The sequence below is a fragment of the Vipera ursinii genome, assembly GCF_947247035.1.
Source record: "Vipera ursinii genome assembly, chromosome: 1".
Lineage (NCBI taxonomy): Eukaryota > Metazoa > Chordata > Lepidosauria > Squamata > Viperidae > Vipera > Vipera ursinii.
This window is the reverse complement of record NC_139512.1, coordinates 303,650,988-303,676,832: the sequence shown is the minus strand read 5'-3', so window position 1 is coordinate 303,676,832 and position 25,845 is coordinate 303,650,988. Positions and strand designations below refer to the sequence as shown.

General features: G+C 37.5%; 1 protein-coding gene across 1 annotated transcript in view; it reads left to right on the top strand.

The window, feature by feature from the left end:
- Positions 1 to 25,845, top strand: part of COQ8A (coenzyme Q8A) — a 50,626-nt gene that overhangs the window by 19,094 nt on the left and 5,687 nt on the right. The window contains exons 3-12 of the mRNA XM_083379562.1: positions 76 to 477; positions 2,310 to 2,376; positions 8,997 to 9,071; positions 15,304 to 15,426; positions 19,507 to 19,592; positions 19,950 to 20,090; positions 22,517 to 22,598; positions 23,506 to 23,599; positions 23,833 to 23,974; positions 25,351 to 25,458. Of these exons, the coding sequence (XP_083235688.1) occupies positions 76 to 477; positions 2,310 to 2,376; positions 8,997 to 9,071; positions 15,304 to 15,426; positions 19,507 to 19,592; positions 19,950 to 20,090; positions 22,517 to 22,598; positions 23,506 to 23,599; positions 23,833 to 23,974; positions 25,351 to 25,458 (1,320 nt within the window). The remainder of the gene's footprint in view (positions 1 to 75; positions 478 to 2,309; positions 2,377 to 8,996; positions 9,072 to 15,303; positions 15,427 to 19,506; positions 19,593 to 19,949; positions 20,091 to 22,516; positions 22,599 to 23,505; positions 23,600 to 23,832; positions 23,975 to 25,350; positions 25,459 to 25,845) is intronic.

Below are 25,845 nucleotides of genomic sequence, written 5' to 3'. Positions count from 1 at the left end.
ATGTTCATTGTTTTATTTTGATAGCTAACCATGGTTTTTTTTACTGGAGACCTCATTGCAATGCTTTTTTTGCAGGAACTGGGCAAACAACAGGAAAACTTGAAAGATATTGGTGAAGAATATAACTTTTCAGAGTCAGAGCTGGGAGGCATTACAAGGGACTTCTCTCCTCCTCCTGAAGACCAGCCTCACAAGCACAGTGGTACAGAGGGCCCATCTTATTCTTATGATGCCAAAGGACTTTTTCAAAGTGGTGGGACTGGAGATGCTACTGCAAGTCAGAATCCCATTTCATCCAAAATAAATACAAAGCTATTTGAAGGCTTTAGGGACCCCGGGAATCCTTTTGCTCTTGTCTTTGGGCAAATCCGGCCTTTTCACCAAGACCATTCCCCTGTTGGTGGATTAACAGCTGAAGACATTGACAAAGCTAGGCAAGCTAAAGCAGATCGACAGCAAAAGCCTCACAAACAGATGGTAAGTAAGCTATTTCAGGGAAGTGGAAAAGCTTCTGGTACAGCAACCTTTATGTGACCAGTCTCCCTGTTTAATTCTTAGTTCCTTGGTGTTTGGGTTGTGCTGGGAGATATATGGTAATTACTATTGTTTTTAATTAACAAACTTTTGGCTTTTCTTATAGACCCATTCATATAGTGTGAAATATACTGAGGAAAGCTAACCCCTTTGTTATATTCATGTAGTACAAGTAGGTGATATTGCTATTTATTTAAGGTAAAGGTCCTATTAACCTATTGGTTTATTTGACAAATTCCTAGCTGGTTTCTATCTTGGAACTCTAGTGTGCCCTGCCCTTTTTAGGGAAATAACATGATGTGTGAATCTGCTTGTTGCTTATTTATATGAGTTTATTTTCTTTTTGATTGCATGTTCCTGGAATGGACTGACAGATTTTAGGTTAAGATAAATGTTCACAGATTTGTTCCTAGCTTTTTCACACATGAATCATGCACGTTTCTAAGATTCTTACTACAATTTTTTAATTAAAAAACCCTCTAAACAGCTGATTAATGTATCTTGAATTGGAATTTTTTTAAAAAATATTTTTATTGATGTTTTTGTGGTATACTATTTTTGAAGTCTTGGCAATCAAACCTCAGAATAGGGAGAGCTTAAAATATTTAGTATTTTATTTAGTTCTGATTTTCTAAGTTAGATGTATGTGGATGTCCTCTCAAAATTAGTTCGACTTTCCTAACAACCAGACATTTGTTTAGAAAGGTCATGATATTCCCTAGAAATAGACATCTTCTTTTTAACATTTAACAGGTGTTCATCTTTCCTTTGCTGGACATTTGATATTTTGCCAAATTGTTGGAATGGTTAAGAAGCTAAGATTTGTTAGTTGTTTTCTTTTGTCCTTGAAATTAAAATCAAACAGGTGCAGCGAAGTTTGCTTATAATTCTTTTTGCTTTGGATTTTTTTAGAAGAGACAATTCTGTTTATTCTGTGCCCCCAAATATATTGTGATTCAGTTCCTATAATTTCATTGGCCATGCTTGGTTGGAATCATGGGAATTGAAGTCCAATAGTCCAAAGAAGGAGCACATTAAGGACACCGTTGAATAGAACATGTTATAATCACTGCAAAGAACTGGATGATTATGATATTCAGGAAATGACCTGAAATATACATTACTTTGAAACAAAAATATTATTTGACTGAATTGGAAAAAAAATTAAAAATGTATGAAGAACAGTTTTAGAGAAAATTCTCTTAAATATTAACTCTCCTGGCTTCTCAGCGCTGGCTGTGATAATGCTCATCTGATGTTTTAGTCTACTCTATATGAAATGAAGACTTGGGGGGCAATGCAATTTTTTTATCCCACAGAAAGAAAGAAAAATGAAAAAAACAGGACATACAGTTGGCCAAATTACAGCCAAGAAAGGCCAAGTTCTGCCTAAATTGGATACATATTAAAATGGAATTTGAAGTTGACAGCAGTGCTTACTCTGATTAAGTGAAGGCAAATAATCATAATACCTTGTTCACTTTGTTTTTTACAGAACAAAATGTGCATAAAACAAGGTACTAGAGTAGGGGAAACAAAGTATTCGTATAAATGGCTGAGTTTCTAATAGTCCTATGAATTGGTGAACAGATGTAGAAATCAGGTAGATAAGAGTAACTGTGTGTTGCTTTAATTTTGAAATAATGTTATTTATGTGGCAGAAGTTCCTAGCACTTGGTGAGAAAACTATAATAGACCATCTTCTTGTGAAAGATTTGTTTTATTGTTTATTAGCAGATCAGGCATCTGTTTATGCTTTTTTAAAAATCTTGCAGCTCAGTGAACGTGCCCGAGAGCGAAAAGTGCCTGTTACTCGAATTGGAAGACTTGCTAACTTTGGAGGTGAGTCTCTTAATTTTTTTTAAAAAAATGATCTGAAGATGGAAAATTCTGAAAAGACTAAAAGTCTGCGTGTTACGTTCAGAGAAAGAGTTGCTTAGTTGTTAGATGGCCCTGGGCTTTGGCTCACAGTCTTTGATAAAACACAAAAGAGGTGGGGTAATGAAGGGTAGAGAGAACCGCTCCTCAAAGCCAGAAAAAAAATGGCAAGTAACCATCAATAACAAAAAAATATACATGTACATATTTAAATATAATGGGTAAAAAGTTGTATTGAATTAAAACTAATGTATTGACAGAAGCCAGGTTCCTAACCATTCATTCAGTAATAAGCCTTCATGAAAATTGTATTTTTAAAATGTATTTTATTTTATTATTTTATTTTATTGGTATTGCTGCCTATTTCATATAACTAACACACACACACACACACACACACACACACACACACACCATAGCCTCAATTAAAAAAACAAGTTTAAAAAAATACAGAAAACAGAAGAGGATAATATTAGCCACAATATGGCCTGGTTTTGAGGGGCTTGGAGCTTATTTCATTTTTACATTGTGGCAGAGTTTCTGCATTGTGGCAGAGAAGACCAACCTTTTGAGTTCCACTGGATGTAATTCCCAAGATTTACTGAGATTTCTTTTAGGAATCAGTTGAATTTCAGGAAAATCTCTTTTAAGGAAACTTTTTTTTATTAACGTCATTTAATAGATCACTTCTGGCCACCTTTTTCCCCCCTACAATGCCAGTCTTTTGAGGATTTTGAATTAGTTGTAAATAATGTATTGATAATACTTCAACCAATACTTTCTATATCAACTCATGTTTAGAGAGGAGAAAAGGTTCTGAGATTTTTCATCTATTAATTGAAAGTTGTCTGATACCATGGAAGTTGATAGGCTGGAGAAGCAGGGAGGGAATGTCACCTTTCACCAGGCCTTTTTGGCAGCCAGTGTGAAGCGAGCACATATTAGTTAAAAGAGAAGTCTCTCTATGACCTTTCCTCTTTATAGCCAGAGTTGGCATCTATCCTTTATTTTCATTTCTCCCAAATGAGACTTAACTTCTGTATATTTTTTGAACATTTCTGTTTGTATAACAGAGTGATAAGGAGCTTGGCTTTCACTAGGCAAGTCACCACAGGCCACTGTATGTACTATATACTATCCCATGAAACATAAAAGAGTAAACATTTCCTTGAGCCAGTAGTTGAAAGGACTGCATGAGTGCCATTTTTGTTTCTTACCACTTGTGCTTGTAGTATATACTTTCTGTTTGTTGAATATAACCAGTCTGTAAGATGTTTGATACAGCATCAGAAATAAATTCTGTGTCCGTTGGAGTCTTATAGCTCTTTTAAAAATATACTGTGTTTACTTTGGCCCGATTTTTATGTGACATGCAGGGATGTGCAAGAAGGTGGAACAGGATATATTGAGAGATCCCTGAGGTTTGTTAGCTTGGGCTAAGTTACTGTTATCTAACAACAGTAGCAGTTTAAAACTGTATGTTGTCCTACATATTTGGTTTCCAGAAAATGAAAGTAGTTAGAGAATGAAAAATATCTTTCTGTATGAAAATATTTGGTTCTTTTGATTCTGGTAACAAATACCTAGACCAGGGCTTTTGACCCACTGTACCACTTTTAGGATATGGCAACATCCGAGTACCACCAGTCGCCTAACATGGAGTCAAAAACTTGATGACACCCCCCCCCAAAAGGAAAAAAGTGATGAAGTACAGGTAGTCCTCTACTTACAACAGTTTGCTTAGTGACTTTTCGAAGTTATAATGGCACTGAAAAAAGTGCCCCTCAAGCCACAGCCGAGCAAGACACCTGCCTGCCCGCCCGGCGGTGCTCTTCCTCCTGTCCGAGGTTTTCATTGTTGTGAGCATTTCTGTTGAGGATTGGCAGTGGGGGTGGGGTGGGGGGTGTTTGGTTTTTATTCCCCCCCGTCTGCTGGGTGGTTGCAGCAGGTTTTGGTCACTTCACATGACCCTGGGACACTGTGACCGTCATAAATATGAATCAGTTGCCAAGCATCTGAATATAAATCACAAGACCCTGGAAATGCTGCAACATTCCAGTTGATCGGTGCTTCTTCTGGGCTCAGAAGTGCCAGGATCTGTACCGAGCTCCAGCTGGAGCCTGGTGCTGATCCTGGCGCTTTCGCTGAGTCCTGACAGTCCTGCAACTCCAGCCCTCTCTTGCTCAGGCTTGTGTGGTGCTGCCACCGGTTAAGCTCATTCCCCTCCCCCGCTACCACTTTTCTAGGATGGTCACGTACCACCTGCCAGGTGCCAATGTGCCACAGGTGGTACCGTATCACTGGTTGAAAAGCCCTGACCTAGACTGACAGTGTGCTCAGATGCATCTTATTTCATTCAGTAGTGGATCTTGTGGTTATATTAATACTTATTTTTCTGTCCATACATTCTGCAAATTGGGGTTATATCTGTTTCAAACGTAGAAAGCACTTTGTCAAAAAAAGCATCTGCTGTGCCCTAAAAAACATCTAGAATTGTAATTGTTTTCATGTTGGTCCTAGTTGCCCTATCTTTTCCTAAACCGTTTGTGCTTTAGAGTTAGCTAATGAAAATATACTTTCTTCACCTATTTTGGATTTTTACCCCTTTTAGCAGGGCGAGGACCTGATAATGGTAATTTCTTCTGAATACATTAGTGTGTTAAATAAAATTAGAGGCAGAGAGGAACATTTATGAAGCACTGTACTGGAACAACAATGGCCATATTCTCTTTTAATATAGGGGTCCCCAACCCCACAGACCGTGGCCCACTTTTGGGCTGTGGCCTGTTTGGAACTGGGCCCATGAGTGGTGGGCCAGGGCACATGCGTGTGTGCGCTGGCCCGCCCCTTTTGCAAGTTGAGTTGCACGTGCACGCACATTCCTTTCTCCACCCACTGGGCCTCTAAGCCACAAAGGCTGGGGGCCACTGCTTTAGACAAAACATAGGCTGCTGATTTGTCTGAACCAATTTATTTATTTATTTATTTTATTACATTTATATACCGCCCTTTCCCGGAGGACTCAGGGCGGTTTACAGGGTAATTAAAAACCAAAATACAAAAGTTAAAAAACCAAGTTTAAAAAAATTAAATTTATCCCTGTGTAAGTAAAACCCCAGTTAAAATAAAATTAATCCTCAGCCTGGGCCAGAGAGCTCGAAGAGCCAGGTCTTCAGGTCCCGGCGGAATGAACGGAGGTCGGGGGCAGTCCTCAGCTCCACTGGCAGCTGGTTCCAAAGGGCAGGCGCCCCCACTGAGAAGGCCCTATCCCTGGGTGTCGTCCGCCGGCAATCTCTTACCGGTGGCACCCTGAGAAGACCCTCCCTGTGGGAGCGCACTGGACGAAGGGAACTTGATGCCGGCACCAGGTGTTCCCTCAGATATCCCGGACCCAAGCCATGTAGGGCTTTATAGGTCATCACCAGCACCTTGAATTTACAAACTGGGGAGAGGAAATAGCCACACAAATAGGTTGGAATTATTATTTGACCAGATTTTCAGGACAGCATAAAGCTTTAGTTTACCTGATTCAGAAATGTAGAAAATTGTGATATGCTTCAGGTGAGAACTAGTTTAGCCCTAAAGATGCTACTTAGTCTGGTAATGAAATATTTGCAAGCAAACATCCAAGCTCATGGAGCACTAAGCGCTTCATAATTTAGCCCTTTTCACCCATTTTCAAAAGGTAAACTTTCCTTATTCTTTATGATTACATTCTTTGCAATGCTCCTTTTCTCTGTGTACACATTGTATAGACACATTGCACAAGGAAAAAGAAGAGAACAGTCACCAGCATGGTGGATGGACTCTGTTACAGTGGCAAATGAGTGCACCATTGGAAGACCTGAAAGAATAGGTTAGGGCAGGGGTAGGCAACCTTGGCTCTTTTATGCCTTGTGGACTTCAACTCCCAGAATTCCTGAGCCTACCCCTGGGTTAGGGAGATTATCATGGAGAAAAACTATTTATGTGGTTGCTACGAGTTGAAAACAACTTGATAGCACATAATTAATCTTCAATAATTATTGCACATTGTACTGTACAATACAATTACATTATTTTGAAGCAATCATTTTTTATGTGCATTCTCATCCATAGCATCTTTTGTTTTTCATTTTACTAAGCTTCTTTACTTTCTACTATTGTAATTCCTTATAATTCTTACTTTATCCCAAGCAGTTTTCATGTTCCATTTGCATCCATTTTTAACTCATTTTATGTGTTGGTAATCTTCTAAAACTTTTTCACAGAGGACTTACGCGTTCTGTTTCTATATTCATTCTGTTTTTACTCTGGTTTGTAGAATTTTATTTTCCCCCCCAAAATCAGTTTTTTCTCTTTCAAGATTCACTCTTTTTTTTTGGGAAAGGCTGGCCTGTGTTACAATGAGAATCCCTCATCATCCTTTTATTTTTCAGTGATTGTCTCAGTCTTTCATCGAAACATCCAAATCAGATTGATTCCTTTCTTTATACACATTAATAGACTTAACATTTAAACCACCGAGTCAAAACAATTAGATTTTTCTCTAAGCATCCCCTTTTACATTCTTTGGTCTCCAAATAATTTGAGATCTGCAGATATATGGCCATGTGGCAATGTCTTGCCTTAAGGAATTTGAGGGATTTAAGATGAGGTCATTTGTGTTTTTTTAGCAAAGTAGTAGGCTTTCCTACTGAAGGATTACCTTAGGTAATGGGTAAGGAGTACCCCAGGAAACCTGTGCAATCTTGTGGCCATCTGTGCTCCAAGAATGACTCTTGGGCCTTTTGGCAAATGCCATGTTTTAATTTTCTGGTAACTGAATTCTAGTTGGTCTTCTAGGAGTACCGTACTAACGCTCTCAGTCCTCTTTTAAGGGCAGTAAGTGTTGTTAATTTTAATGTTTTAGCTTGTTTAAATCTTTTGTTTTGTATGACTATTTGTGGCATTGTAAGCTTCCCAGAATTTCTTCATAGTGAGATGGGCAGCATAAACATTTAACAGAAATAATAAATAGATATAGGTAGCCCTCCACTTTCAACTGTTTGTTTAATAATGGTTTGAATTAATGGCTTCCAAACAAGTCAGTTACAACCTAAATTGGAACTTATGACATTTGCTCTGCCCCTGTGGTCACATGATCATAATTTGGGCACTTGGCAACTGGCTTGCACTTACAACCAGTTACAGTACCCTGCGATCAGTGATTGCGGATTGTGACATCAATGGAAGGTTTTTGACACATTTTTAGAACCTAGAAGGTTCAGAATATTTCAGAACTGTACTGGGAGTATGGTAAACATCCTGCAAGTATTGTATATATTTTCCCTCCCTGAAAAGTACTCTTCTGAAATTATTATTTGTGTGTGTATGGTGTGTCTGCATGTTTGCTTTTGAGTCATTTTTTTGACTCCTAATAATGGCCTGGACAAATCCCTGCAGTTTTCTTGGCAAGGTTTTTAAGATGTGGTTTGCCATTGCCTCCTTCCTGGAACAAGGTCACCTTCATTCTTAAGGCAGGATTAGAATTCACGGTCTTCCAGTTTCTAGCCGGATGCCTTAACAATTATACCAACCTGGCTCCCATAAAAAGGAAATGGCTAGAATTTATATTGAAGCTGAGGAAATGAGGAAAAAGAGTAAGCAGTTCATCTAGTGTACCATGTAGAAGTTTTCATTATGAAACTCAAGGAAAAAACAGCTTGATAATTTTACTAAGGCATTGTCTGGCAACTGAGCATGCTCGGCTGCAATCTTCAGCATATACAAAACCAATTGAAATATGTAATGTAAATTTAAATAAAATGTGTGCCACCCAAAGTCTTTGTAGAATTGGATGGCCTTATAAGTACAAATAAATATTTCCTATAATAAATAGAATAGAATGGAATTGGAATTGGGAATGGAATGGAACGGAATGGAACAGGTTGCTTCTCTCTTTGGTCAGTTTCCAACCATTATTTCTTGTCCTGCCCTCTGGTCCTTTGGAGAATAGTTTGACACCTTTTTCTTTGTGGCAGCCCCTCAAATACTGGAATGCTATCATGTCACCCCTGTTTCTTCTTTTCATTAGACTAGCCAAACCCATGTTTTAGTCTCCAGGCCTTTGATCATTTTAGTTGCTCTTCTCTGAACTTTTTCCAAAGTCTTAACATCTTTTTTGTAGTATGGAGACCAAACTTGGTTGCAGTATTCCAGGTATGGTCTTACTAGGGTTTTATAAAGCGGTACTAATACTTCACGTGATCTGGATTCTATGCCTCTGTTTATACAACCCAGGATTGTATTAGCTTTTTTGGCTGCTATTGCACACTGCTGGCTCATAGTTAAGTGGATCGTCCAATGCTTAGAACTTAGTCTAATGTTCACTATTATTTTGTGTAAATGTTGCTTAGTAAACATGGCATGATTGTATTTATCTCCAACATTCATAATGGTGAACACTGGAAATTGAGGAAAATTAATGTTTCAGATTTCAGTGATGTGTCCTAGAAAGAATTTCAGTGTTGATACATATGAATACACATGAAGATGTAACTGTATGCCATTGTCATTTTAACAAACTTCCTCTTCCTCCTTTTTTCTTTCTTTGTTCATTTAAGGCTTAGCTGTTGGTCTTGGCATTGGAGCATTGGCAGAGGTTGCAAAGAAGAGTCTTAGATCTGAAGAGCGCAGTGGTGAGATTTTCTTTGTCTGCTGTTAATAAGGGCTCCCAGTTTCTGAACAATCCTTATTTTTGAGCATGACACGTTATGCAAACACAGAGAATAAAAACTCTTTGATATAGTTGTGAGCATACCTTTTGCTTTTAGCTTTATTTTCTCCAGACATTATCTGCATTTCTTATTTATTTTGAATTAATATTTTAAGAATAATGGTGGTGGTGATGCTGTTCATTGAAGGAAGACAAAGACTGCATCTTGTCCCTTAGGAAGGATTGTGGGGAAAAACTGACCTACGAACTGAGAATGAGGTGTTCATCTTTTGGAAGAAACCTTCTGTGTCTTGGACTTGATCAATGCAGATGTCCAACCTCTTTGTTTAACAAAACTTTTGTGCTGGATTGTCTTGTTTTATTGCGATCTTTGAACTTTATTTTGAAAATTGACTTATATTTTCCCTCTTAGATTTGTATTTATATTGATACAGTATGTTCTCTGTGTATACATACACACGTGCACAGATTAAAAATATAGCTGTTCTTTTTAAAAGCTCTCTTGTTTGTCTATGAACAGTCAGGTGCTGAAATAAAGGTTACATAAAAAGAATCTTAAGATAAAGGAACAGAATTATTCTACATAAATTTGTAGCAAGAGGACATTGTTTTACTCAGATTGCTGTCTTAAAAGTGAACTTACCCAATTAAAGTTCATTAAGGTAAGGGGTTGTGAAGGAGGTTGGGCTTTATTCTGTCCAAGGCACTCATGCTTGACAGGCATAGATAAGATATCTTTACTTGGGCAAGAAGAAGAGTATCATGCAGACATTTTGTTGCCACATTTTGGGCTGCTTACACATATTTGGCACTTTCAGTTATTTCAACAAAGAATACTTCAACATTGTTAGTGGCCAAGTGTGACTATGCCAAACATTGACAAGAAGTTCAATGTTGGGGTCTTAACTACTAAATAATGGACAGCTGTCATCTTTGCAACAGCTTCTTGAAGAATGCCTATAGGAGAGTAACTTAAATAACATAAGTAACTTGTAATTATACCTCTGCTTGAAACCTAACTCTAAATTCCAACAAGAGTATGTTTTCTGCTGTTACCTGGCCATTTAGCTTTGAAGGGAAAAGATATATTTTCATAGCAAGATTGACCATTAAGCTAGTCTTATGTGACTTTGACAAGAATTTGGTGTTTAATATTTACAGGCTAACTTTTATAGTCATTATGCTAGGTATGGTAACAAGGAACTAGGTATGTTTAATTTAACAAAGAGAAGGATTAGGGGTGACATGATAGCTGCCTTCCAATACTACACACACACACACACACACACACACACACACACACACACACACACAAATTAATTAAATCACTTTCAAATTTACTGTTTCCCCGGCCATTCTCTGTCTAAATAGAATTTAAAGATTCATAGCTAACTTGGCTGATTTCTTTGCTTCCCTGATGATGATTAAATTAATTAGTTATCAGTGATGGTGTTTATATGCTGCATTTCCATGTATACTCCCAATATGATATATAATTATCAAACAAAAGCACACTGAATTAATAGCAATAAAATGGCACTTTAAATTTGACAATGGATTCCAATTTTTGTCCAAAATGCTGAGTTTTTAACTTGTACAATAGGACTTCTGGGGCAATAGTTACAAGCTAAGGACAGAGTAGAGTATTTATTACTATTATGGTATCTGAAAGAGTCTTGAGAAGCAGGCATGCATATTTGTGTACTTCTGTACATATTCACTCTACATAAATAAAATAGTAGCTTCAGAAAATGGTGCAAAATTATCTGTGGTCTATCTGAAAATGGTCGGGGAAAAAAGTGACAAATTCATAAATACAGAATCTGCTGTATTGTAAACTGCATGGATAGAAAGATGAGGCATTCAGTGTGAGTATATTCACATCATTGGCAGAATCCTTGAAAGCATGCCTTTGCTGCAGTCTGGTTTCAGCAGACCTTTCCCAGGTCGTTGGTTGTGCAATAGTTCTATTTACATTTTCCTGTTTTCAAACAGTACTTTGTTTAACGGGGCACTCCCCGAACTGAACACAGGCAGAACAAAACTAATTATAAGAAGTTAAGCTTGTGGCTATTAACTACTTTAAAGCTAGAGAAATGAGGACAGATTGATCATATTTTCTGAGTTTAAGTAAAAAGAGAAATTAATTGTTAAGGGCTTTTGTTTTCTGCTAATTTGAAGAGCCTTAATACAGAAGTGCCTTAGATTTTTGTGCAACTTTCAAGTTCAAAGACTTACTTTTTCTGACAACTCCCCCCCCACTGTTATGCATAGCTTACATAACACAACATAATGCCCATGAAAGAACTATGAATGAATATCATAGGATCCATTTTGAGGCCTGTTTTTCCATTTAGCTCTTTTCAGTCTTACAGCTGAATTTTCCACCTGTGTGTTTTAATTTAATTTAATTTAATTTAATAATATTTCTATACCGCCCTTCTCCCTGAGGACTCAGGGCGGTTCACAGGGCAAAAGTGAAATACAAAATACAAACATTAAAAAGAAATTAAATGATTGCCCAAGTTAAAACAATTGATATACAATTATAAAACCCCAAAGATAAAATTAAGAATGCAAAAAATAAAAAAACCCAGTCATTCATTCCAGAGAGCTTGCAACTAGAGCTTTGTGGTTCCCTTTTTTTTTCTTTCCTAGAGTTGATGTCACCTTGTCAACAAGAGCAGCAGGCTTATTTTGTGCTTATCGTTGGGTTAAGACAGGGGTAGGCAACCTCGGCTCTTTTATGACTCATGGACTTCAACTCCCAGAATTCCTGAGCCAGCTTGGCTGGCTCAGGAATTCTGGGAGTTGAAGTCCATGAGTCATAAAAGAGCCGAGGTTGCCTACCCCTGGGTTAAGACATAGAAGCTTCAGGCCTGGGGCTAAAATAATGGATATGTTTCCCCCCCATTTGAATTCCTTAATAACCTTTTTTCCTCAGTGTATAGTTAAAGAGCCACAAAGCAGTCTTTAAATGAGAAAACGCACTTATAGTGCAGCTTTTACTGAAACTAGATGCTGAAAAAAAAGAGTGCAGTATTTGCTTCAGAGAAGGCCACATTTTTGCCATCAGTTATGGCAGGCAGCCTTCCTCAGTCTGGTGTTTTTTTTTTTTAGGAATGTTGTTTTTTAAATATTGTCTTGTGGGCACTGAATTGGAAAGTTGAATGATAAAATTCCAGATTCTCATGTTTATAGCCCAGGAACTTGTTAAGAGTTTTGCCAGACAGAAGAGGCACAGAACAAAAATGCTATAAAACAAATATCAAAATAATGCAACATTAAATCAACAACTGTCTAATTCCAGGGAACATATTTTAGAAAAGACCAAATTCATTTGAAGAACACATAAATGTGTGTAATCTTGATGAAAATAATATTTCACATATTCAAATTCAGTGTCTCTGTTTAAAATGACATTATAACTAATAAAAGGAGCCAATTTTGATTGAATTTCTCTTTTCAGTGAAGATTGTTTTATGTATTTTTATCTAAATAAATGTCTCCCCCTCCCATTTTTAATCATCACTGATCCAATGAAGCATATACTTTAGTTTTGCAATATTTTACAATAACAGTTTTAATGCTCAACCAAATTCATTTCTTTTGCTGCACAAATATATAGATATTTGTAAATATAGACAGTAAACAATCTCAGTCTGTTGAGTGGTTTCTCTATTTTCTCTAGAAATATTTGATGAAAAACACGAATTAGTTTTCACTACTGCTTATTGGCTTGACTCTAATACCAAGTTGTGGTTTGACTACCAAACAAACAATGTGTTTGTTTGATTAACAGTGACTTTCAGAACCATTGTAGTGGTTTTGGTGGGAGATATATAAGCCACATTAGGTGAAAAGAGAGTGTTTCCAGGAATATAAAATGAAATTCAATCTTGATACGCCCTCTTGTGTTGGGAGATGAATGAACTTGAAGACTAGCTTTATTAAAAGTTCAGGGGCATGATTTAACTTTCAGTATTGAAAAAACAAGTACATGATTATTGAGCCAGAGAAACACTTTGTGAAGTATTTATGATTTGATTAAAAACATAGTATGATGGATTACGTACATTGCCTTGGAATACTTAGAAAAATTGCTTAGATGAATGCGGTCCCAGATTATGCAGTTTTGTTTACTGCATGAAGCTGAAAATATTAACCAAGAAAAATAGTATCCTCTCGACTATGCTTCTTTGCATAGGTAAGGAGTGTTTTCATTATGTTGGTGCATGGACGTGCACTCACGCAAATAATAATAATAATAATAATAATAATAATAATAATAATAATAATAATAATAATAATAATAATAATAATAATAATATATGTCTTTGAATCACAGTCCCTAAAGAACTGGTAGAATATCTCAACTGGTTGACTTTTCAGTTTGTCCTGGAGTTACAGTGGAAGCCTGTGTAGCCTTGCATGTGTTTTGGCTGATCATATTTCAAGTTGATAAGCTAAAATACTTTCAAATGTTTTGGCTGCATATAGAGTCATAGCATAGGAATAAACCAGTCTTTGCTTTATTTTTCATTGACTTTAATTTTATTCTTATACCATTTGATTATATAATTTTATAGATGTTCATATTGGCAAATTATATTTAATAGCCAGCATTATATCCTGGCATTCCCATTTTTTCCTGGTGAATAAATGCAAACTTGGGCATCTGAATGGAATCAAAATATTTCTCTTCAGTTTTTGTAAGGATTATTGTCTATATATGTATAAATTTAAAAAGTACAGCTTACTGCCCCCTAGCACAGCGATCCCCAACCTTTCTGGCTTTGCGGACCGGCGGAGGGGAAAGGGATGGTTCTGTGTGACTGGTGGCCAAGTATGTGTGTGCAGCTCTTATTTGCGCAAGCAGCTGGCACACATGCCTGCCACTCGCAAATGGAGCTGCAACGCGCTTCCACAGCCTGGTTCTGATCAGGCTGCAGCCTGTTAGTGGGCCATAGCCTGGGAGTTGGGGACTCCTGCCCTAGCATACTGAAGAGTAGTAAAAACAAGTGATCATTTGACAAGTCACAATTGGAGTTTTAGATATAACTTGGTTCATTATTTATATTTTTCTGCCAAGTTGGAAGAATTTTACCCCATTTGCGCCTCAAAATTTCTGATCAAAATTTCTAATTTTCTAATGAATTTCTTCATAATTTGCTGATTGGCCTGGAACGTAGCTGCATTAGAAAATAATATATTTCTCATATTTAATAAAACCTAAATGCAACAAAACCTGTGCAGGGTAGAAAAAGACATTTAGCTTCTCCCTCCCCTTATATTTTTGTGTAAAATTAAATCATTCCCTTTCTACTGTTTGCAGCATTAAACGTTGTTTCCTTAACCAAGTTAGCATCTTCTCCACATTTCTGTAGTTAAGAATTGCTTGTAGTTAAGAATTGTTTTAAACAGGATTTAAAGTATATATCTTACTATATAATATGCATTTTGGCTCTTGGCAAATATGTGGAACTGTATGCTTGAGTTTTCTCATTTCTCACATTACGAATACTGTACGCTCCTCTGTTTGTTTAGTATTTCAGAAAAGGGCTCTTGACTTCTTTAATCATTAACTTTCTCCTTAATATGTTACTTGCTGGAGATCCATTTGTGACCAGAAAAGATAAATTCAAGGAGATGGGGGTAAACAGGCTGTAAACAGATTTATCTTTAGCTCCTAAGGATATGTCAGCACATTATTTATTTATTTTTTAAAAATAGGGAGTTCTGTTTGTACAATGGGTTAATGGTGCTAGTACAAAGGGAATATGTATATAGTTTGTCCTTGACTTGCAACAGTTCATTTAGTGACCGTTCAAAGTTACAACAGCGCTGAAAAAAGTGACTTATGACCATTTTTCATACTTACGACCATTGCAGCATCCCCAGGGCCATGTGATTTACATTTGGATGCTTGACAACTGACTCACATTTATGACAGTTGCAGTGCCCCAGGGTCACGACCTCCCCTTTTGTGACCTTCTGACAAGCAGAGCCAAAGGGGAAACCAGATTCACTTAACAAATGTGGGAAAAGTCATAAAATGAGGCAAAACTCACTTAACAAATTTCTCACTTAGCAGCATAAATTTTGGGCTCAATTGTGGTCGTAAGTTGAGGACTACCCATATTAGCATCCCTTCTTTTAATCTTCTAAATATTTTCTACTCTGCTGGTCCCCAGGAAAGAAGGCTGTTTTGGATTCCAGCCCATTTCTCTCTGAAGCAAATGCTGAAAGAATTGTGAGTACCCTGTGCAAGGTTCGAGGTGCTGCACTGAAGTTGGGACAGATGCTGAGCATTCAAGGTAAATATAACTCATCTAGGCTTTTGCCCCCTCCCCCTTAACACCCTTAAGTTTACTGCAATGAAGTACATATTGGGAAAAGCAAGGATGGTGAGCACATTCAACAATACTGGATAATAATCTATTAAACGTATTTGCCACCTGACTCCATCATTCCAGAGGGCATACAACGTGTAGTTTCAGAGATGATATATAGCGAAAATGCCTTTCTCAGTAAATCTTAAAGGGTTTCCCCCTCTCTTCAAGGGAGAAGTCTTGTTGAAGTTTCATCCCTTCTAGAACCAACTAGAGGTTGATTTTGCTAAGACTGCAGATCTCTACCTGGATTGTTTTTAGATTTGATAAGTAGTTATTAATCTCATTTTTTCAAAAAGAACGCTGGATCAATCTAATCCATTTTTATAGCCTGTCCTCTGCTGAGTGGACTAGATTTCCAGTTGCTGGAAGGACTTGTAAGAACATCTAGGTGAATATGGTTGCAAATTTGTGATTAAAATTCTTTCTCAGACTTATCCCACAATGCAGGAAGTTTGGAATAGGAATTTGTTGACAGTGTAAGGATATTGAGTGTAGGATTGCATCCCATGTCTGTTTATAATAGCTGGGTTCATATATCAAGCTGAACCATGGATTGTTTGACTAAGAACTCTGAATAAGCTATAGTTGGTAAGGCTTACATATAGTGCTAAGTTATAAATCATGTTTGGGAATTATATTTGCGGATTTTATATCACATACTAAGCCATTACAAGTTTTTGCTTTTGCTTTGCAAGGTGTATGAATCCAATCAATATATCAAAATTGAAGTAGAATTTTTGTAGTTTTGATGTCATACTAGCCCCTTTTCCTTCTCCTGTTTAACCTAGATGTTGCTAAACATCTAGCCTGATGAAGGCTTCTGAGAAACATGAACCCTTGGTCATTGGTCATTCATTTTCTGATTAAAATAACATAACTAAAACCTCATATTTAAAAGAAAGTTGCATTTTTAAAAGTATATGAGAAATGAAAACGTCTCAGAAACATTTACATATCAGAAGAAAAAGAAAACATATTCCATTTTTCAAAACAATAAAATGAAGAGAAAATTGAATGGCTTAGTGGTCAAGGCAGCTGTCATACTTTCAGAATCAAACAAAGGCAAACGTTTCTTAGAAACAATGACAAGAAAGTGATACTGCTCTGCAACCTGGTTTGGGGTACTTCCAAATACAGTTAGTTGGTTTGTGAGAAGCAGGCTATTGGACAAGTTAAATCTTTGTTCTCTTCGGGATTGATATATCAAGAGATGCCCCTACATCTTAGACTTGTAGTTCTCTACTATAGTTGCTTATATGTGATGTCTATTATCCAGATCCTGTAAACAAAGAATTTATTTGACGCAGCTTGGTTAGGTAGGTAGATATATCCACATAAGCTTTTACTAGAATTACTAGCGTTTGCCCCACAGATGTGAAGTGTTAGCTATGAAAGTTTATGTTAAGAATACACAATCCTTCACAGTCTTTGCCCCAGAAGATTGTTTTAGATTGCTAATGGGATTATTTGTTAACCTTTAAGACACCCTAATGTATTGATATAATAGACTAACACGAGTCCCTTTCTGAAAATTGGGTTAGAAAATATTTCACTTATGTGACTAATATATGTATATTATGCCATTTCAATCCAGCAGTTCATCAGGTCAAATATAGAACTGAGTGTGTTGTAAAAGAAAATGGAATTTAGATATAAATTGTGCAGTGCATACCCAGACCATGCAAAAGTGGAATTGTTAATATTAACGTTACCAGAATTGTGAAGCCAGGAGAAATATTTCCATAACAGCTGGCAGCCCAGCTGAGCCTATCCTGTTTAAAATTAAACAATTTTTCTATTATTAACAAAGCATTGCAAATGTTGTGGGTGGTTTCAAAGGGGTAAAGGAAACTTAAATGAAGGCAATATTAACAGAATCTGTGGACGTACAATTTGTATTCTTTCTCTGAATTCTGCCACTCCTGCTGAGTTTTGTGTTTTTCTTCCTCTGAAAAGAATCAGGAAACTGGCTGGCTGCCAACATCAGACATCTAGCTCAGTCTACTGTCAGTAATATTTGTTAATTTTTAAGTCAATGTTAGTATAAATATTGTTTTATCATTTTGCCTTTATTGGTTGTAAGCTGCCTAGAATCGATCAATGGGTTGCTGCAGCCTGCTTGTAGTTGTTTCATGCCCTAAAACTAACTGCTAACTCTATTTTATGATTAATATGGTTAATAACAACTCACTGGGGAAAAGGAGCCAGCTGAGTTTTATGGATTATCTATACTTATAAAGGGATGGATATCAAGAAGAGAACTCATTTTTCCATGTACTTCAGTTGGAGGCAATTGAAAAAAAGTCTGTCTGATACACAGGAAAACTAGAAAATGGATTGAATAGTATGCTACATAATGCAGGACAAATTTACCCAATGTAATGTCCTCCAGATATGTTTGACAAGAATTGCCACCCACCCATATCTGGAAGCCACCAAGTTTGGGAGGGTTGTGGTAGGGAATGCATAATGCTTTGTGGTAGCTCTGCTTCAATTTCTTAATCTATTCTCCTTCATTGCTCACTCTGTTTGCGTGACCTTACTTTCAACTGATTTCCTGATTTACCAACCCTAGCAGGTGAGTTCCCAACTATATTTCCTCTCTGTTCTGTCTCCTGTCTTTTAAAATGGTTCCCCCACAACCTTCCACCACCTCTTATAAATATGCAACGTAGAGACTTTTGTCATCTGCACATGCCGTAGGCTATGTTTTGGGTACCTCTGCTAGATGGAAAATACAGATTATTCTTCTTATATAATACCACTTTGGAATGATTCCTCCAGAAGTCCTTGAAGGCTTGGCAGACCCGTTCGTATATTGCAAGCAAGGCAGATATACCCAGAAAGAGACATATCTGGTCACATTGTTAAGATTTACATTCTGCTTTTTGGATAGAGTGAAAGACAGAATTGAGACAATTCAGATATTGAGACTTAAGAAGCAGTTGTCATCATGAGAATAATCTGCTTAATCGAGCTGTTTTAATAAGATTCGGTGAGGACAGCTCTGGAATAAATTATTTCAGCTCTGAGAATCTCAGACTTGTTTCTTAAGAGCAGATGACACAGTAATATTGTGGGACAGTCTACATTCGGTATGCTTCTAAAAATAGCATATATAAAATCTAGCACCCCAAATTTTGCTCTTAATACGCGGCAAATCCTTGGCCTGCATGCCCACTATTTTATTTGTGGCCTTCCTGCATGGAAGTGCCAAAATGTTTGAATTTGGTTGTGCACGTTGAGCCCACTTTTGGAATGTGGGAAGTTAAGGGTGGGAATGGGGTGACTGCCTGGTCCTATTTTCATCCTTAATCCCTCCCATAATTTTTTTTTAAAAAAATTGACCACACCCCTTCTGAGGGATGTCATAACATCATCAGACTGCATTGCCTCCTGTGTTCTTCCAGAAAATCATGAGTCTGAATTGCAGCCTCTGTTTAAGAAACTTTACCCAATCCTCTTTAGCAAAGATTTGGTTGTAATAGTTAGAAAGGAGGGTTCTTAAACCGGTCTCCTTTAAGCATGAAAGCCAACTGAGTGAATTTGGGCCTGTCACTCAGCCCAGCTCTGCCTACCTCACAGACACACACAGAAAGACACACACAGCTCGATGAATATGCAATAAAAACGAAACCCAGGGAGAGCTCAGAAGCAAGGATCCTGTCACTATGATGAGCATAACGAGCACAAATTGTGCAAAATATATACATTATATACTCTGTATTGGTCATCCTTCTTGGTAACAAAATAGCTTCCTAACTGTTGCTCAGTATTTTGATTTAACACATAGAATGTGCATGATCTTCCGTGGCGTTATTTGTGCTGAGGATTATATATTATGTTCCTATCGCATAATGAACAAGTTACAATGCTTGGCTGTGACTTGAGAGCAATAATAGACATTGGAAATAAAGCCTTTTATAATTGTGGGCTGCACCATGTTTTTGTCATTGTATGATTGACCCTTCTTTGGGTTTTTGTTTCCATTCTTCTCGATAGATGATGCTTTCATCAACCCACATCTGCAAAAGATTTTTGAACGCGTTCGACAGAGTGCAGACTTCATGCCTTTAAAGCAAATGATAGTAAGTCACTGGTTTAGGAACATGAGAGGTGAGAACTTGGGAACGGAAATCAGACCTTATAATTTATACAATGGCTCTTTGTTCAGACTCTGGTATTCTTAGGCAAATGGGTAAAACACAGGGCCCATTCTTGCTATAATGTAGCCGTAAAAGCTCAGTTTGCTATTTTTTTTTTTAAGATTAGCTGTACTTTGTAAGGAACAGTTGTGGGGCATATTGTGCAAGTAAATAGCCATTGGCTTTGAAACATATTGTTGATGTTTCTTTAAAATAGTCCATACATTATAATATAGTATATAAGAAAGCCTAATATATATATTTAGGTATGTAATTTTTTTGTTTTTATTTTGCTGATAGAAAACTCTGAACAATGATCTTGGCCCTAACTGGCGTGATAAATTGGAGTTTTTTGAAGAGCGACCTTTTGCTGCAGCTTCTATTGGACAAGTTCACTTAGCTCGTTTGAAGACCGGCAAAGAAGTTGCCATGAAAATCCAGGTGGGGTTCGTAGCTTCAGTGTCATCAAGTTTATCCCAACTGTGTTTTCTGATAATGTATTTTGCAGTAATACTGCTACTAGGGATAATATTTCTAGCTTTTTGATGGGCCCACTGGCTGGAGGTTAACAATGCTCCTGAGTTTCTGCCATTATTTAGCTTTCTGATATTTAGGAATAACACCATACAAATTTCATATTAGAAATCAGAATTCAAAAAGACGTGTGCATCTGTATACCTCCAATGAAATAAGCCAAAAATCCCAAAGGAGTAAATGAAATGGGAAGTTGAAAAAACATTCTAGATGAAGATAATGGGGAAACACTTTTGTATTATTTTAAAAAAAAATACACAAACATGCACTGGTAATGATCAGAACCTAAATTCTACTTGATGATTATTTCATTTAAAACAGTCTGAATACTAAAAAAATAAATAATTTTTTTTAAACCACTTTGTTAAAAACTGTCACATATTTAATCTTTAACTTTAGAATAAGCGATTGGATTGAGCATTCTTTGCATATAAGGCAATAATTATTTGTTGCCAGTTGAGCATAGTTACTGCATTTGCCTTTTCCTTTTATGGTGAAGTCAGAGTGGGTAAGGGGAAAATAAGCTGCTTTATTGGGCAGCTTAGACTGCGTCAGGCTCATGCCTTCACAGCTTGAGATCAACTGAGATATGATCTTAGATTTATTCTTTGGATATGACAATTGCAACTGATTGGTTCATGTGTATTAAGTTTCCATGTCTGTTGATCAAACTGTCTGAAACCGCATTTGGTATCTAATTCTGAGAATAATTAATGGAAAGCATTCTTCGTAAGAAAATCCTGGCATTGCAGTTGGCATAATTCTTGATTCTCTTGGAGTTCATTTCTGTCAGTGGTTACACTGCTACTTGTTTTTCAAGAGTATTTTTGTTTTAATCTAGCAATCTTAAGTTAGGATAGGAGGAATGGAACTGTTCTTTAAGCTGTTTGTGTCAGTCAACCATCAGGAGCAAAAATATTGAAATGTGAATTCACTCTTTCTTTAAAAAGAGGTTGTAGCATAGTTATGGATCCATCTGGGTTTTCTACTTCAGGATTTTGAGATTAGTTATACTTCTAAACACAGCATTTCTACTTGGAAAACTGCATAATGGAAAAGAAATTATTTTGAATATAAGGAGCCACTTATAAAGGATTTTTGCTGGCCTTTTGCTAATTGATACTAAATCTGAAAGGCCATTCCCCTCACCCCCACCTGCAGATGATAACATGCAAGCAAATATCTTACTATCCTTTATATAACTCTCCAGAAAATAGTGGGAAAGACTTTCATTTTTAAGTCTGCTAGCAGTCAGTATAGATATTATAAAACTAGATTGAAAGCAGCCTCTTAAGATCCTGTTCTCTTTTGTATACCAGGCCCAAAATATTATTATATTCTTTAGACCAGAGCTTTTCAACCAGTGGTACGGGTACCACCTGTGGTACATTGGCACCTGGCAGGTGGTACACGACCATCCTAGAAAAGTGGTAGCGGGGGAGGGTGAATGAGCTGCACCAGTGGCAGCACTTCACAAGCCTGAGCGAGAGATGGCTGGAGCTGCAGGGCTGTCAGGGCTCAGCGAAAGTGCCAGGATCAGGGCTTCTTCGAGGCTGTAAGGGCTCAGTGGAAGCACCAGGATCAGTGCCAGGCTCCAGCTGGAGCTCGACGCTGATCCTGGCACTTCTGAGTCCAGAAGAAGCACCGATCAGCTGGAATGTTGCAGCATCTCCAGGGTCTTGTGATTTACATTCAGATGCTTGGCAACTGATTTATATTTATGATGGCCACAGTGACCCAGGGTCATGTGAAGTGACCAAAACCTGCTGCAACTACCCAGCAAATGGGGGGAATAAAAACCAAACACCCACCCCCACCTCCGCTGCCAATCAGGAAGAAGAGCACCACCGGGTGGGCAGGCAGGTGTCTTGCTCGGCTGTGGCTTGGGGGACACTTTTTTCAGTGCCATTGTAACTTCAAACAGTCACTAAATGAACTGTTGTAAGTCAAGGACTACCTGTACTTCATCACTTTTTTCCTTTTTTTTGTCATCAAGTTTTTGACACCTTGCTAGGCGAGTGGTGGTACTCGGATGTTGCCATACCCTAAAAGTGGTACAATGGGTGAAAAGGTTGAAAAGCCCTGCTTTAGACTTAAAGGGAAGAAAAATATTTAAGTTACGTAGATGGATAATGAGATGCTTTAACTGGGCAAGAAAACAGGAATGACCTTAGAAATATTTGGAAAAACATCTCCGTTTCTTATTGGTATATGGCATGTGACATGTAGCTCTGCAGTATCAGGAACACTACAGATTCCCCTCCACTAATTTAAAGGATATTAAGTCTCGGAATCAATTCTCTGCTCATCATTGTCCCTTTTCTGTCTTGCAGTATCCAGGAGTGGCTCATAGCATTAACAGTGATGTCAGCAATCTGATGACTGTCTTGAGCATGAGCAATGTTCTTCCAGAAGGTAAAATGGTTCAAGAAGGGAATGTTAAGTTTCAGAGGTTTGTGTTGAAAGAGTTGATGGAAAGCTTCATCTGTTTTCCTCTTCTAAGCAGCAGCACTCCCAGAACATATTGTGCAGTTGGGGAAGCCTCTGTGTTCTTGAGAAGTGCTTTCCACTGTTAACAGAGATTTGGATGGGCCCCATACTCTTAGCCTTCTGTGAGAAACTTAAAACCTGGTTATTCCTGTAGGCATCTGGGTGGGGATGTTAATGAACTCTGCTGGTTGGTTGTAATAAATCCTGCTGTTTTTTGTGATAAATTGGGGGGAAAAAATCCTCGATGCTGACCTTTGGTTATGTGAATTAGTATTTTTTGCCCAGAATAATCACTGTGACATGGGCAGCCATATAAAATGTTCAAAAGACAATTTTAGCATAAAAATTAATATGCACCGTTTATGGCTTTAGCCTCTGTGTACTGTGGCTATGCTTTACATATTTGAAATATGACCACATCTGTAGAAGAATACAGAATTTGTGCTTAGTTTTGAGTATACATAGAGAGAAGGCGAGAGAAAGATTAGCTTGTTGTGTGATATAGTACTCTGTCCTACTTGAAAAAGGCCACAAAGTGCTTTTCTACTTTTCTCCTTTCAAGTAGAAAAAGGCCACAAACTGCCAACAGGACAAAGAACACTGAGCACAATTTTGTACCTTAGTCTTCATTAATTTTGATAATGAAAGGAATGGGGTAAAATGACTTCCAGCTTTTTGTATGTATTGTTTTCACTAGTTATGGAGATGATGACCAGTGGCTTCTCATACTTACCCTGTGTATGCCATGTCAAGGGTGGCTTCAATCTCACGGTAGATATAAGCCAAGATGTCAGCTTAAACCTACTTCTTTCCCCATTTCTTTTGCATCTAGGTCTTTTCCCCGAACACCTGATCGAAGTTATAAGGAGAGAACTGGCCCTGGAATGTGATTACGAGAGAGAAGCTGCCTGTGCCAAGAAGTTCAGGTGAGATCCTCTGCCTCTCTTTGTTCCTGATCTTCCCCTTTTAGGAAGTATTATTGGGGAGGTACAGTAACATATCATTAATGCTGCAAATGGTGAATGCAATTTTATCTCAATATAACTTATGGAAGTAGGAAGTATCTGAAGCTAAAATAAAAGGCTGGTAAAACATTTTAATATTTGCTGGTCAGATTGCACAGAAATTTTAAGATCTTTCACAATTTGTTGCCATTCAGGGAGCTGCTCAAGGATCATCCCTTTTTTTATGTCCCTGCTGTGGTGGATGAGCTGTGTGGTCAGCGTGTCCTTACAACAGAACTTGTGCCGGGGTTTCCACTGGATCAGGCTGAAGATCTAAGCCAGGAAATTCGGAATGAGGTACTCTCATCTTTGATGATGACAAAAGGAAGACCTGTAAATGACCACAGTCTGACTTCTTTCTCAGACATTGTATAAGAGACTCTTGTGAAGTCTATAGGTTAGAGCTTTGGTAAGGGTTATAATCAAATTATGTGGTTGAAGACCTTTTTGTTTCATTGGGAACAATATTACAGAGCCAGATTAGTAATTTGCTTGGAACAGTTTTCAGGTAAAAAGATATGGAAGTCTTTTTGGAACTGTTGATTTTACTCTTTAAATCTGTGTCTCCAGTGAAAAGATTTTCTGGGGTACTTCAAGTTTTTCCAAGCTCTGCATTTCAAACACACTGAAATTCATCTGGAAGGTTATCTGCAAAGTGAAGGCTATTATCTGTTGCATTTTATTCATTTATCAAGAATGAATGTATATATTTTTGAAGTTTTCAAGAAATCTCTTTTCCAGCTATTGGAAATGCTTAAAAACCCAAAGATAATTCTGAATTCAGGGCAAATAATATTCTGGGCAGACAATTCTCTGCTGCTGAACAATCTTTTTCTCACGTCTGTTCCTGCCAAACAGCTTTGTGACCTTGTGAGTAGGACGACCAGCTTGCCAGAAAAGTTCACCTTCTATTTCCTTGGCCAAGTAATGTGAAATGCATCATCTTCTTATTGCATAAACACCCAAATATAGTTAGGGGCAATTCTGGCTGTCCAAGGCTGATGGAAAAGTACTGTCAGTAAACAAGAGACAGAGGAGAGTTGAAGCATGGACAAAGGGGGAACTGGAACTGAATATGGCAAGGATTAGAGAGTTAACATTAGGTCTGAAATTGTAGCTACTCCCGCATTGGCAGACAGAGTTGTCATGGTGTGTTAACATATCCTGTAGGAAGCATATAAACATGTACCAATTGTTAGCCTAGTGAATTGTGTGTTCTAGACTAGTAATCTTCTGGGGAAGATATTTCTTGTAACCATAATATCTAGAATCTTTTTCATATATATTACTATGTACTAATACTGAGTTAAACTTGTAAGTTTTAGTTCTAACTGTCTTGAGTGACAGGTTAACCTTTTAACCGTGGATGCATATTTGCATCAATATTAGTAATCAGGTAATATTATCAGTGCAGGCTTCCATTACTGTCTGAATGAATGTAACTATGTAGTGTTACCAGAACCGTGTTGTGTGAGCACAGTTGCTCACTGTTGTAATAAAATGCACAGGTTATTTGCTAGAAGGCAGTTAAGCAACAGAATGAAAAAAATGTGTTTGGCTTTCTATTTTAGATGGGGCCAGAGTTGAAATGCATTGCTTTTCTAAATTTTACCTTTTCTTAGCTTAGTGTAATCTTTGGTAATCTGTGTTCCTTTGTAACTCTCTATTTGCAGATCTGCCACAACATATTGGTTTTGTGCCTGCGGGAGCTATTTGAGTTCAGGTACATGCAGACTGATCCAAACTGGTCTAACTTTTTCTACGACCCAGAGCTGCACAAGGTAAACTCTCTGAAAGTTGAATTGCACACTATAGGATTTGTTTCCTTTTTGCCTCTTTGCATTATTTCCACTGAGCTATACTACCACCAGTAGCAAGTGGACATCTGCTTTTAAAGTACGTATACGTTTTGGGGTGAGGGAGGGGGTTATTAGTATAGGAGAGGATTCTGGGTCATTTTAGTTCTTATGAACCATTGGTTAGAACAGACAATATTTGTTATCTTGTCATCCGTAAAGTCTGCGTTTCAGAAGAAGCTTCATACCGTATAATATCCACATACTTCAGGAAAAGAAGGATAGTGACTTGTTAATTCTGTGCCAAAATATACTGGTTCTCTAATTAAGGAATCTATAAAAGGATGTGGGGGGGAAACGTCAAAGAATGAA